General features: G+C 35.5%; 1 protein-coding gene across 5 annotated transcripts in view; it reads right to left on the bottom strand.

Annotated features, from left to right (window-relative positions):
* Positions 1 to 14955, bottom strand: part of BRCA2 (BRCA2 DNA repair associated) — a 54838-nt gene that overhangs the window by 16859 nt on the left and 23024 nt on the right. For 4 of the 5 annotated variants that reach the window (XM_060080121.1, XM_060080123.1, XM_060080125.1 and 1 more), the window contains 7 exons: positions 13663 to 13758; positions 10701 to 10770; positions 4269 to 4678; positions 3615 to 3796; positions 2670 to 2857; positions 859 to 1029; positions 11 to 365 (listed from right to left, as the gene is read on the bottom strand). In XM_060080121.1, coding sequence (XP_059936104.1) covers positions 11 to 365; positions 859 to 1029; positions 2670 to 2857; positions 3615 to 3796; positions 4269 to 4678; positions 10701 to 10770; positions 13663 to 13758 — 1472 coding nt within the window. The remainder of the gene's footprint in view (positions 1 to 10; positions 366 to 858; positions 1030 to 2669; positions 2858 to 3614; positions 3797 to 4268; positions 4679 to 10700; positions 10771 to 13662; positions 13759 to 14955) is intronic. The other variant, XM_060080124.1, reaches the window with a different exon arrangement.

The following is a 14955-nucleotide window of genomic DNA, read 5'->3' as shown; positions in this document are numbered from 1 at the left end:
TTTAATTTACCTTTAACATAAGAGATTCTGGGGCTTCAAGAGGCGCACAGGCATCAGGGGAGCCCACCAGCTCTGCTCCGTGAATTATGATCTTCTGACCCACAGTTAGTCTACTGTTCTTTAAGAGAGCCAAGAGGGGAGGATCCACCTGGGCCTTAATAGCATACCATCCATCTGTAAGTTCGACAACGGCCACTTTGGTGGTATCCATACTATTAGTTTTACTGCTAGAAGTTTCAGATATATTTGTGCTTAATGAAATTATTTCAGAAACACAGAGAACAAGCGTTTTTGCAGCTGTGTCATCCCTTTCCATTATCTTCTTTATAGCTGATCTTCTGCTTCTATCAATTTCCATATCATACCTAAAAGGAAAAAAAAAAGAATTATTTTAGAAATTGTGGGTCTAGAACTTCATTGTAAAAAAAGTCACCAAATAATTGAGAATAAAAATTAAATACCTTTATTGAATACTGAGACTGAAGAGAATTTAAAATTTGGTAGCTGGTAATATATTAAGTTTTATACTGCTAAAATACGAATTAAATATTAAAACCCCCAAAATGCAAAAATGCTTTACTAGCAATCCCTGAAGAGCGGATCAAATTAGTAATTCATATTCTTCTCATGTGCCAAGAGGTTAAGGAGAGGGTGGGAGAAGAGGGAAGCATAGGGTGTATGAATGTGTGATTGCTCTTAAGTGGGGGCTGGAGGGTGACGAGAACTGCGCTATACAACTGAACAGCAGTGTGGGATGGCAGCTGTCACCAACAACTGGCTCTGATGTGCAAGTCACAGACAGCACAGAAGTCTGACCCATACAATATATGATTACATAATATAGCGCTTTAAACTTGCCTGTATTTGAGTTGAAGAAGTACCCTTTCTGGGCTTAGGCATCTATTAGCAAATTCTTTAGGAAAGGCAAATTCCATAGCTGCCAGTTTCCATATAATCCATCTATAATGATTATAGACCCAAACTCTAGAAATAAGTTTTGGATCCACACCTGGGGTGTCACACAGAGCTCTGAACAAATAAAGGTAGAAGAAATAATAAAAACCAGGTAAGATGATATTGAAGTCAATAACCCCGACTATTCTTTGCACAAAAACTAAATTGTACAAGATCATTTAATAAGTTTTTATGAGTTAACATAATAAATATTATAATTTTAGAAAATGACACGTATCAAAATATGCTAATAAAAATTTCACTTAACATGTTAGTCAATACAATTATTTCAACTGGAAAATGAGATCCTTACTGTAAAATAATTATATTTTAGATTATTTATTTCTTATTAAAGAGATTGTTTTTAGAAATCACCTAAGAACTTCCTTCTCTAGTTCTGGTTCTCTTCTTGATATCTGCTCAAATCTACAACTTGAGCCCTTTCTGCTCAAATCTACAACTCCTCCTCCTTTCCTATTCTCACTCTCAGCACTACATAAACAGAAGTAATTAAAAGAGAACTTCCACAAACTTCCACCCTCCCATCTACCAACCACCAGCATCAGTACCCTTACACATTGCCTTCTTACTCTATTTTAAAAATTGTACCTCTCCTCACCTAACTCTCTTTTAACCCCTTTTTCCAGCTTTATCTTCAAAGTATTTATCACTTTTTAATATACTATACCATTTACTTATTCCCTTTTAAAATTTTCTTTCCCTGTCCCAAACTAGAATATATGATTTATTAGGGCAGATATTTTTTTGTTTTGCTATCCCTAGTACCCAAGATAGTATCGGACACATAGTAGGTGCTCAATAAATATTTGTTGAATGATCAAAAACACAGCTTGAGCCTCAACACGCAGTTTGAACCATGCCCACCTGATTACAGAGTAATCACTCAACCTCTACACTATGCAGTCTACCTTATACAATTAAGTGATACAGCTGTTACTTTTCCAACTAGAATCAACAGCTGATATTTGTTATGTGGGACAAGTACCAAGATGTAAATAACATTCAAAAATACTCCAAAAACATAACAAAAATTTAAGGAAAAAATATTTTACCACTTTTCTCAAAACTATAAACTTTAGAAAGATATACCGAGATCTCAAAAATAAGGGCACAGGAGAAAGGTTTCCTATCTCTTGTCATTGGCATGAGGTAATACTTCCCTGAAAGCAAACATTTAAAATTATGTTTTTATAAACACTAGAATCCTAAGAGGATATATAGTTCCTAAACTGTTGATTTTTTAGGGCACTGGAGTTTTCTAGTCACTTGGTGTTACTGATATTTTAAGTGTTTCTGTTTATTTTTTATATTTTATATTTACTGAAATACACAGTGAAAGAGAATATCCACACAAGTATACACACATGTGTGTGGGTTTATGATAAGGCCAACTCACACTTAACTTTTCTTATCAGTCTTTATTTTGTAAAAGCTATAAGAATAATGTCCTAATTTAAGAAAAACCAATTCACTAAATCCTAAGACAAACCAAAATTCACTTTTCAAAAGATTTCAACAGAATATCAAGTGAACCACATGTACTTAAAATGATTCAATGTATAAACTTTTGATTTCTAGCCAAATTTTTAAGTTCAGGAGAGATAAGGAAAGATAAAAAGGGACTTGTGAGGAAGAGAGAGATGATGGAACATATAAAAGTTAGTTAATACAAAATTTCTTTTTGCAGAGAGTACCTATAAAATTCTTCTTTTCCAGCCTTTCCATCATTGGAGGGTATGAGCCATCCACCATCAGCCAACTGTATTCCCTTTCCAGCCCATAAACTTTCCTTACCAAAATAATCCTGAGTGTGAAACTGAAAAGACTCTGCATTTTTGCTGTTAATTTTTACACAATGTTTAGAAACACCGTACCTATATAGCTGCACAAAATAAATGATAGAAAAAATTGATAATGAGTAAGAAACATCAAACAAAAGAATGTTTCACAGAAAAAAAAATTATAACACACCCAAACTGAATCTACCCAAAGTTTTTCATTTAAATATGAAAATATTCACTATAAAAATATGTAACTTACTTACTAGAAGCTAAAAAATTTTTACATAATATTAATGACCTATACATTCAAGAGTCTGCTGCACCTTTCCCATTCCCCTTGTGTACATGCCTCCTGCTACATCTGCCATAGGAAGTCATTGTGGGGATAAAAAAGTAATTTAATGTTTAAGAAAACCTCTTAAGTTAAAAAACTCTTGAAGAGGCCCAGACTCTCACCTCTCCATTGCCCCAAATTCCAACTAGATAGTACTACTGGCTTAATAAGAATCCTTTTAAAAATGTAAATGGATCTTAGCAGGTTCAGGGTTATGAGTCATTCACACTTTAAATTCAATGAGACTACTTTAACACCCAGCTGATAGAACTTATAGTAATAAAATGAATACATTTTGAAGGCGAAAGAGAAATTGTAATTTTGAAGCACTGATCACTTTAGTAGGATAAGGCAGCAGAGGAGAAGGAGGCTGCCACTGCAGGCTGATTAGGAAGCAAGATGATTTTACTCATGCATTTCTGCATCAATTTGTTTTCTTTAAACAATTTGAAGATGCCAGTTAATGAAATAAAGTTACACATTGCTATAAAAGCTATTAATTAGCATTATAGACAAAAGCATACCTGTTTATGAGAACATGCAGTGGGGACTCGGCCTTCTACTGCTACTTTCAGAGAGATTCTAGGCATAGTGGATGTTTTTGCAAGATACAGACTGCCTGGCTGTGGAAAAATACGTTGCCTTTGTTTCTTTTTAATTCGCATATCCTGTATATATCTGGCAGTCTGAAGATTTGTAATTAAATCTATTAAAGAATAAATAATTAACAAAAAGTAAAATTGAATATAAAATTTAAAAGCACAACCCTTGTTTTATAAAATGATATATATCAATTTGCTCTAACTTTAAATCTTAAGGAATGAAAAAAAGTTTCTACTTGATAAACGTTTCTAAAAGAACAGAAATAGATTATTTTTATTTCGAATTTGGAAGAAAATTAGTAGCCTGATAAAAATCATAATCCAATAATAGCTGTCCTAGACTGCATGTCTAATAGCTTTTTTTTTATAAGAAGAATGTCTACAATTAGCTACCTTTGAAAGAAAACATTAGAGTAATTTAAACTTAATCTTTGGACAGAAAAATCTAAAGCAATACAAAAGGTTTTGAAATTAGTAATCATCATAAAAGGGGGAAAAATCCTCAAGGTGTTATTTAATATAAGAAATATATATCTGAAAGGCAAAAATACGTCAACACAAATTTTCACACAATACCTAAAGGTTCTTCTTCACCCTTTGTGAAAAGCATAGTTGTTGTTTGATGAATTTCACTGTCATTAACATTATTTTCACGATCACCAGAGCCATGTTCGTCTATGTTTTTTTGTTTTTGTTTGTTTTCCTCGAAATTAGTATTCCTGTTAACACACTGTTCATCTCCGTGAACATGCGATTTAGTTTTAAAAGGTGGGACAAAGATTTTCATTGGTTTGCCTGTAGTTATCGAGTGTCTCCTTTTTTCATTTCTTGGGGCAGGAACCTTACAAAGTGGCTGCCCTGAAACTGATAAACTGCTTGAAGACTTTTCCAAAGTCAGGTGTTCAGAAAAATGAGATTTAGATAGAAATTCTTGACCAGATGCAGTGAAATTTGGATTCTGCATTTCTCGCCTTTCCGTACTTGTGCTACAATGGGGAGAAAATATTTAAGCTTGATTATTTACCAGTAAATGTACATATATATAAATGTTTTGGAATATGTATTTTTTTTCGTAGACCCTCAATTGCTACATGGCAATCCTATTCTCGTAACCATTCTGCATTTCATCATGGTTGCCCTCCAAAACAATACCACACTCTCCAAGTCTGTAACTATCTCTCACACACTGACTCCCAGCCTTTGACTTTACCACCTAAAAATGGCTGGACTGGTTTCCTTGAATAGACCTAGATGAGATCAAGTGCACAGGAATGAATAAACCTGTGTACTCCAAAACTTATTTTCACTGATTTTTCACTCCAATGTTTTTAAATATGAAGAATATTGTAAAAATGAGGCGTTTGCTTTGCAAGTTATGATCAAGACTTCTATTTGAATCCACATGGAGATATTTTGCCACTCTCAGTTAATGACTCTTTGGCCAAATCTTGAATTTGTCTTCCACTCACTCTCTGCTCTCTACCACATGTACTAACTAAACTAAGGCCTTTACTTCCTTACTAATCTCCTTGCAACATTTTCTCTCTAGTCTGTTTCTAAAACACAAATCTGGTTACATCGCGTCTCAAACTTCCAAAGACAAACTATCACCTATCCAGGTTTCGACTTGTCAGAAATGACATACAGGGGCTTCCCTGGTGGCGCAGCAGTTGAGAGTCCGCCTGCCGATGCAGGGGACAGGGGTTCGTGCCCTGGTCTGGGAAGATCCCACATGCCGCGGAGCGGCTGGGCCCGAGAGCCATGGCCGCTGAGCCTGCGCGTCCGGAGCCTGTGCTCCGCAACGGGTGAGGCCACAACAGTGAGAGGCCCGCGTACCGCAAAAAAAAAAAAAAAAAAAAAAAAAGTAATGACATACAGGAGGCTTCCTTTTTGGTCCCACTCTCTCCATTTCTTTGTGTTTCCTCCCAGTCCTCACCCCACCCCCAGCCTGCCAAATCCCATGATGAAAGTCACACAACTTCTTACTGTTTCCAGATTTGGAATGCCCTCTTTAACCAGCATTCTTTACATTCCATCTAAAGTACTTTTCCTATTAAGCTTTTGTCACATAATAAAGCTGCCAATTTTTCTATGCTCTCACATCACTTTATTATATTCATTTTAGTATTTATAGCACAATAATTCTTTTCATGCCTGGCTCCAAGACAAGCAATCTGACTTGGACTTACATACCTTTTCATCTATCAACACAGTATAAACTAGATACTTCGAAAAGGTGCTTAATACCTGTTTGTTAAATGCATAAAACTATTTTCCCATCATATGAGAAAATTAAGGTAATATGTAGGTAAGTAAGCATTTCCTTTATTTTTAATATTACAACCTGTTTTTGAAAATGAAAATTTAAAAAATTACCTGGATTTCTACATTCAAAACATGTATATTAGTAGCCTATTGAAAAATATATTCCAGAATACAGTTCGATGACTTTTTCAACAATGCCACAAGTAGTTATTTTTGAAAAGATAACATTAATGCAATTTAAACCATATCTTTGGGCTTAAAAATTTACCATTAGAAAAGATTTTACAACTGCTGTCTACAATTTGAGATGCTTCTGTGATATTCACATCCATTATCTATAAGTGACACCTCAGTAACTGCTTCTTCTGGGCTTTTTTCTATTGAAAAGCCAACATGGAGAATGAAGATTTAGCTCCCACAAGACCACTTCCACTTTACCAAACACTCTCTCTCCTTTCCTCATCTTCCCAAGTTATGTATTCGATTCTGTTAATATTTCACATTTATATTATGACTAAATACTTTTTACAGCTGAATGTGTTATATTAGTAAAAAGTATATGTGGTATTAATATGTAGTACATTCTCATTGTACTTCCTATCTTTACAACTTTTGCTTTCCATTGGGTTATTATTTTTTTAAACTCTGCTACTTTTCTATGTACCTATCATTCATTCACACCCAAACTCTGTTTTGTTTTTTTTTTAAATTAATTTATTTATTTTTGGCTGTGTTGGGTCTTGTTTCTGTGTGAGGGCTTTCTCCAGTTGCAGCGAGCAGAGGCCACTCCTCATCGCGGCACGCGGGCCTCTCACTATCACGGCCCCTCCCATTGTGGAGCACAGGCTCCAGACGCGCAGCCTCAGTAGTTGTGGCTCACGGACCCAGTTGCTCCGCGGCATGTGGGATCCCCCCAGACCAAGGCTCAAACCCGTGTCCCCTGTACTGGCAGGCTGATTCTCAACCACTGCGCCAGCAGGGAAGCCCCAAACTCTCAGCTTTATACATATAATTCTCTTTTCATTCTGCTCCTTGAATAGTGTTTCTTCTAAGTTATTTTCCTTAGTTTGATTTTTGGTTATTTCATTTTTGGTTTTTGTGATGTTCAGTAATCTTTGGTTGTCTGTTCATATTTAAGCATCAGGGATCACAGAGCTGTTTGGAAGCCTTTGGTACACCATTACTGATTGTAAGCAACACTGTAGATTAACTGGAAGCTTCCAATAGTGAAAACTTAGCTACCAGCATTCTGGAAGCTGAGTGGGGGAAGAAGACCTGGGGAGGAGAGCCCCCCAACATTCAGTGTGCACACATTAACCTGATCCCCTTGCCTTCAGTATATTACTCCTGCCTTCCACTGTGCCTAGTGTGTTCAGTAAAGAAACCCTGTATTGTACCCTCCCTGGACGGTTAACCTCTAGTCTTTTGTTAGAGTGCATAAGAGGTAGTGCCCAGCTTCATGGAGTGAAGGAGGGGATTTGACTGCATCTTAAATAGATTTTCAACCTATATACCCTTATCTTGGGTCCTTCTTCACCACCCAATTCTTTTTTCTTTCTTTTTTTTCTTTATTTATTTTTGGCTGTGTTGGGTCTTCGTTGCTGTGAGAGGGCTTTCTCTAGTTGTGGCGAGCAGGGGCTACTCTTCATTGTGGTGCACAGGCTTCTCATTGTAGTGACTTCTATTGTTGCGGAGCATGGGCTCTAGGCGCACAGGCTTCAGTAGTTGTGGCTTGCGGGCTCTAGAGTGCAGGCTCGGTAGTTGTGGCACATGGGCATAGCTGTTCCACGCCATGTGGGATCTTCCCAGACCAGGGCTCAAACCCATGTCCCCTGCACTGGCAGGCGGGTTCTTAACCACTGTGCCACCAGGGAAGTCGCTCACCACCCAATTCTGAAGATTCACCAGTTCCTGAGCTTCTGAGGCTTCTTTAGTGTAAAATGGTTGGTTCTCTCCTCTCCCCACTACCACTTTCAAATCAGTTTTCTCCTGTATGTATGCTTTGAACAATGTAGTCACTGTGGTCTCTCCTCTCCCATTCTCCCTGTCTTTGGCGAGGGGACGTACGTGTGTGTGTGTGTGTGTGTGTGTGTGTGTGTGTGTGTGTGTGTGTGTGAGAATTCCTTCACGGTTGTTTTGGTAAAAATTTGAGAGGCAATTAAACTAGGTGAGTATGCTCAATTCACCATCTTTACCAAGAAGTTTCTTAATACATTAAAATACTTCAGGTCCTGCTTTAATCTTTTTCTGGTAGGCAAACTCTCCCAGGGCTTTATTCTACCAAAATGGTCTGGGTACCTGTCTAGGTTTAGCCACACAGCTGTAATTCCAGGATCTCCCCCTTCTGTATAATCCTGATGATTCCCTTTACCTTTCTCCTATGTTGAATTCCTGTTTCTTAAATCCTATATCTTCCTCCTTCTGATTTATGGACTTCAGTTAGCTCCCTGAGAAAAGTGTGTGGGAGACAAACCTTTTGATACTTCACATCTGAAAAATGTTTATCCTCACACTTATTTGATATTTTGGTCAGTGGTAGAATTCTAGGTTGCAAATCATTTTCTTTCAGAATTTTAAAGGCATTGCTCTGTAATCTATAACCTTCTAGCTTCCACTGTTAATGATGAGAGGACTCATATCATTAGGACTCTGGAAACTTCATTTGAAACCTGATTTTCTAAAATTTCACAAGGATATACTTTAGTACAGGTCATTTTTACTCATGTGCTTGCTCAGAGGGTCCTTTTTTTTTTTTTTTTTGCGGTATGCGGGCCTCTCACTGTTGTGGCCTCCCCCGTTGCGGAGCACAGGCTCCGGACGCGCAGGCTCCGGACGCGCAGGCTCAGCGGCCATGGCTCACGGGCCCAGCCGCTCCGCGGCATATGGGATCCTCCCAGACCGGGGCACGAACCCGTATCCCCTGCATCGGCAGGCGGACTCTCAACCACTTGCGCCACCAGGGAGGCCCCTCAGAGGGTCCTTTTAGTCAAGGAAACTCATGTCCTTCAGTACTGATAAAATATCTTAAATTATTTCTTTGAAAACTTGTATTTCTCCTCTGTTACTTCTTTCTCAAAGTCCAAATCTTCAGATATTAGAGCCACAGGACTGACTCTTAAAATTATCTTTCATTCCTTTTTCATCTCCTCTTCTTTTTTGCACTATATTCTGGGAGTTTTCATAACTTTTATCTTCTATTCTACTGAGTTAATTTATTTGTGCCATCATATTTTTAATTTCCAAGAGCTCCTCTTATAGCAACTTGTTTTTATTTTACGGATGCAATATGTTCTCTTTCCTGAAAATATTAGTATTTTTTTGAAGTTTTCTTCTTGTTACATGGTCTATTTCCTCTAAGTTCCTTTTCTGTCCTTTGGTTTTTGTACTTTGGATACTATCTTTCCCAGAGGCTTTCTTCCAATGTCTAGTGATCCTTGATTATCTATTCTCATTTAAGTGTGAAGCACTGAAGAGCTGACTGGAAGCTGTGTGCTGGTGGGCTTGTCAGTTGTTGGCTTCACTGTCCGGTGATCTGGTATGCAGTTTAACTTAAGTAACCACAACTGTCAGTATTTTCAGTCTTTTCTATTCCTGTTACCCACAGAAACAATCGTCTAGTCTTCCGCCTAGAGGCCTGGCTGTCAGCATTTGGGAGCCAAGTGTGGAAAGGAGGCTAGGGAGTCTCGCTACTCGACATCCAGATTTTTACTTTCTCTCTCTTTTCAGAATCTTCCCCCAACCCCATCCCCAATGCAGAACCCCTCCAATTCATCTTCTCCAGAGAATGACCTTCTGGTCTTTTGACAGAAGAGGGATAATTGCCTGCCTGCAGTGGGGGAGGGGATGTAGATGTCTCTTAAACAGATTTTCAACTAATCTTCCTATTTTCTACCTCACCTTCAGAAGTACATGTTGCTGCCAATTTGAGTCTTTCTCAGGTTCTTTAGGGGAAACTGAGTAGCTTCTCTGCTTGCTCTAATGTCAGGTTTTAGCTTTCTATGTCTTTCTAAATCATTCATGATTTTTAGCTTCTAAAATTTTGTTGTTTCTTCTGAAACAACACTGTACTTACAGATTTATACATTAAAAAAAATTCTTAGTAACTAATAGGGTTTTGAGAGGGAGGAGAGATAAAAGCATATTTTCAACATATTCCACCTTTAATTTTTCTTTCAGTTCCACTAATATAATTGAGATATAATATATGCCACCTTTATTAATTGGTTTTGAGTAATTTCCTTAATCTCTCTCAACCTCAGTACCTTATCCACAAAATTGCAATAAAATCTGTTTTTCTACTTTACAAAGTTATTAAAAATGAGATAATATGCACAGCATTATAAAGTACTACCAAAGTACAGAATTATTTAATCCTGATGCAGGCTTTGAAAAAGGGGAAGTGTTAATGTCTGTACTGTATGTTAGAGCCAGCATTTCTAGAAATATTTATTTAAAAAACCCAGGGCCTCCCTGGTGGCGCAGTGGTTAAGAGTCCGCCTGCCGATGCAGGGGATACGGGTTCGTGCCCCGGTCTGGGAGGATCCCACATGCCGCGGAGCGGCTGGGCCCGTGAGCCATGGCCGCTGGGCCTGCGCGTCCGGAGCCTGTGCTCCGCAACGGGAGAGGCCACAACAGTGAGAGGCCCGCATACCGCAAAAAGAAAAAAAAAAAAAAAAAAAAAAAACCCAGATTTTTCCTATACTATATTAGTAGAATTAAAAAAAAAAAAATTAAATGTCTTACCAAGAGGGTCCACAGGTAACTGGCTGTAAAGAAACGTGATGCATAAACAATCTTCTATCTTTCATTGTGCCTAGAAAAATATTATTTTACATTATGTATTAATGAAATCTTTTATATTATGCATTAATGAAAATCTAATGGGAGATTTTATTTCCTATGTCTGTTCATAACACATTATTGTAAATATTTACACAAAAATGTGAGAAAATTATACATTTAAAAATTTTCAATGCATATAATGAATGCTTAGTTAATACCCACCAAAAATTTGATTCACAAATTGATAATGATGAATACCAAATAACTCACAGTGCAAACATATATAAGAAATCAGTATAAATTTAGTCAGCTGATGTTAATCATAACTCAAATGTGTTAGTGAATTGCCAATGCAAATATAAAATTTAGTTTTATGAAGGTTGACTAGCTAAACTGTAGATATTATTCATTCTCAGCAGGTAACTTGTACTTCTTAAATCTTCAAAACTAGTCCATTAGTAGGGACGGGATTGGTTGAATAAACCAGAATACACTGATACAGCCACATGATCAAGTACTATACAACCACAAGAAAGAACGAGGAAGATCTCTTGATACTCACTAAGGCATGATCTCCAGATAAATTCTAAAGTAAACAATAAACAAAGAAGGTACAAAACCATATGCATACTGATACCTTTTGAGTAAGAAAGAAAGGTAATGAGAACATATATACACATATTTACTTATTTTCACAAAAAGAAACCCTAAAAGGACAGACCAAAAACCATTTAAAATAGTTACCAATATAGTGAGCAAGAAGTGAGGAAGGTGGTGAACAGTGTAGAGGAGATGGCAATGGAAATAAGGGTTCTCCAAGTAAACTTTTCTGTAGTTTTGATGAACGAACTATGAAAACATTCTATTTATTCAAATATAAAATTAAAAAAGAAAAAGCCAATCCTAAAATTGAAAACTAACTGAAACAAATGAATCTAACCTAATTATTAAATTGTTAACCACAAACAAAATAATTATTTTGAGTGGCATTTGAACACAGAACTTTGACTACACATTCTTAATGATATATATTCTTAGGACAAAAACTGCAAAGAATTCTTAAATTTCCCTTAGTAGTTTTATTACTGGTATTTATTAACACTGGTATTATAAACTTGAAGCTATTATACATATACTGTAAGACAGTGATTCTCAGAGTGATCCATGGAACCCTGGGTGGGAGGAACCCACAACCCTTAAAGGGGATCCAAGCTGTCAAACTATCATAATAATAATCATATAATAATAATAAGAAGAAGGAGAAGAAGAAGTTGAAAAAGGAAAAGAAGGAGGAGGAGAAGTTATATGTATCTTTCTCATTGTGTTGACATTAGCACTGCTGGTATGTCCTGCTGCATACTTTAGTGCAATAATTGTCTTGAGGAAATGTACTTTATGTGAACTGCACTAATCATTTTTGTCCCAAAGAATTCCATTTTTACTTGAAAGAATAACCAACAAACCACAATCTTTCAGACTTGGGTATTCAGCAGATATTTCTTCAAAAATGAATGAAATGAGCTTATCACTACAAAAAAACAAGTGAGAGTATTTGCTGCCAAACAAACTGAATTGTAAAATTCAAGCTTTTAAACAAAATGACAATTTTGGAACACTTGTATCTGGCTGTTAGCTTGACAATTTCCCAATACTAAATTTTCAGATTAGATCAGTGGTGACATTAACAAAAGTAATTGTTTAAGATTGTATAATAAAATGTGTCAACGTTTGGAAGAGCTGCATAACTCTGAACTAATATTTTCAAAATGACCAATGCACAATATTTAATATTTACAAATATTAAAATTTCTCAGTTTTAATGTTGAATATGGTAAATATAAATAGATATAATCCACACAACCAAATGCTCTTTGGGATCCTCAATAATTTTTAAGAGTATAAAGAGATCTTGAGATCAAAAAGTTTGAGAACCATGGTTGGAAGATAAAGCAAATAAGTAAATATGTTAATGTTATTAGAAACCAAGAATGCAGCATTAATAAAAAATACACCAGCAGCTATGAGCATAGTTAGCATTCAAATTTTGTTTTTTAAAAAATATTAACCACTGGAAGGATCTTTGTAGATTCTAAGGATTCTAGAACTGGGGCAGGGAATTACGACTCCCTAGGAAATCTTTTTGTGATAATAAAAAGCAAGAAAGTGTTCAAAAGTTAATTAAAGCATATTAAAAAAAACTCTTAGGAAATACTTGAAGAGGTTTCCACTTTCAAATTTGAAATGATTTGAGCATCAAAAAGAATGTTTTCTTTTGTAAAGAAATACATTACTTATAATGTGTTCTTTTAAACTTTATATATACATTATAAATAAAAATCTAAGAAATCAGTTTTACTCAACTAAGAAAAAAATTCCTTTACTACCATTAGTAGTGATTACTACACCAACTACTCTTTACTCTGGAAATTGGTAAGTAAAGGGAAAGAATTCAATATTTACCCTGCCTTTTTAGGAGGAACTATAGAGTTCATCCCCAGTTGTTAAGGGAAAGCTCTTCCTTGCTGAAGAATCCCATCTAATAAATGTATAAGAAGTAACATAATTTGAAAGTCACTGTTTTTCAATTACATAACTGATTCACGTAAATATTATGAAATCAACTAGATTCTAGAACCTGAGCTTAAAGTATTTTACTAAGTTCTTACTAAATTCTTACAGCTTTTTATTTTAAGTCATTATTTTGTTATCATTTCGCATTTCTCAATTATGGAGAACCTCCACATTATACTAGGTATTATGAAGGAAAAGCTCACATAACAAAACAAGGCAAGATATAAGCTTTAACAAACCACACTGTAAAGGTGTGCCCAATTACCTACATACCCAAAGAAAAATAACTTAAAGAATACTAAGTATAGTAACTATAGAGGGGAAAAAGATATGGATAAAAAGCAAATTTTACCATCTGGAGTGCTTTTTGAAGCCTTTAAGTATTTTTCTTGATTTTCTATTATCCTGTCAAATTCATTCAACAAGTTTCTTTTGATTGGGGGTTCTCCTAAAAGGAAATTTCCATACATGTTTTTGAAACAAATAATATCAATTTTTTAAAAAAAGCCTATAGTCCATTTTTTTAAAACTAAAGTACTGACTCTTACAATATGTTAACTAAAAAATAAATAATTATAATTTAGTGAAAATTCCATTTTGAAAGAGAAAATTAATTTTTCAACATCAATTTAATTTCTATTATTTTTTGACCATTTAAATACCACTATTTAATAGGGTCCAGGGATAAACAGGTGTTACCAGATATCACAGATAAGCTATTTTTTTAATAAACTGCCACTTAGTAACTCTAGGTTTACTGGCAATAAGGACAAACAAAATTTCTTCAAATAAACTTTTTTTTGGCATTACACTCAAGAAGGAATTTATTATATAGGTCCTTGAATTAGAGTCAGTGAGTAGGAAAAAAGATTTTAAATTACCAAAATTACATTCAAGTATTACCAAAAGTAATATGTACTTCTTATTTAAAAACTCTACAAAGGCTAAGAGTAAACTTAAACCATAATTTGTTATGCATTTCCATGTCATCCTGAGATAATATGTGTTAACAGATACTTTGCTCTTTGATGCTTTTTTAAAAGTATAAATCAAGTTTTATTGGAAACCTGAGTTGCCTACAGAGTCAAGGTGGAGATAAACCACAAAGCCACAGGTTATTAGGAATTGCCTTTTATTAGAGAAAGTGAACTTGAAGGATTAAATAAATAAAAATGTCCATGCAAGGCTTTATCAAGTGTTAGATTATAAAGTGACTTAATTGCTTGACAAGAACCTGTACTATTCAAGTAACCAGAAGCTGATTAAGCTATATATATTGATACCTAACAGAAGTGAGGGAAATGAAACAGTGATGCTGTTGAGAGCATTTAGTAGAAGTCTGAGTTGTTTTTATTCCTAGGCATAAGGCCAACCCACTTTAGTACACACATGAACAAAACGGGGTCCTATAAATAAAGTCATTATTTTCCATGAAAGAATTATGAATATCTTTAAGCATCTGCACCTCAGAATTTTGCACTATAGAACAGCAACAGTTTAAGGTAAGTATTATAAACTTACTACTTTGCCCATAACATAAACTTGGTAAAGAATGTGACCTGCATAAGACTGGATTAAGCAAGTCTGTATCCACCAGGATGACTTAAGGGCAAAATGCACCAAGTGGAAGAATGAACTGACTGGC

Source organism: Mesoplodon densirostris, chromosome 17 (genome assembly GCF_025265405.1).
Source record: "Mesoplodon densirostris isolate mMesDen1 chromosome 17, mMesDen1 primary haplotype, whole genome shotgun sequence".
NCBI lineage: Eukaryota > Metazoa > Chordata > Mammalia > Artiodactyla > Ziphiidae > Mesoplodon > Mesoplodon densirostris.
This window is presented reverse-complemented; position numbering and strand designations above follow the sequence as displayed.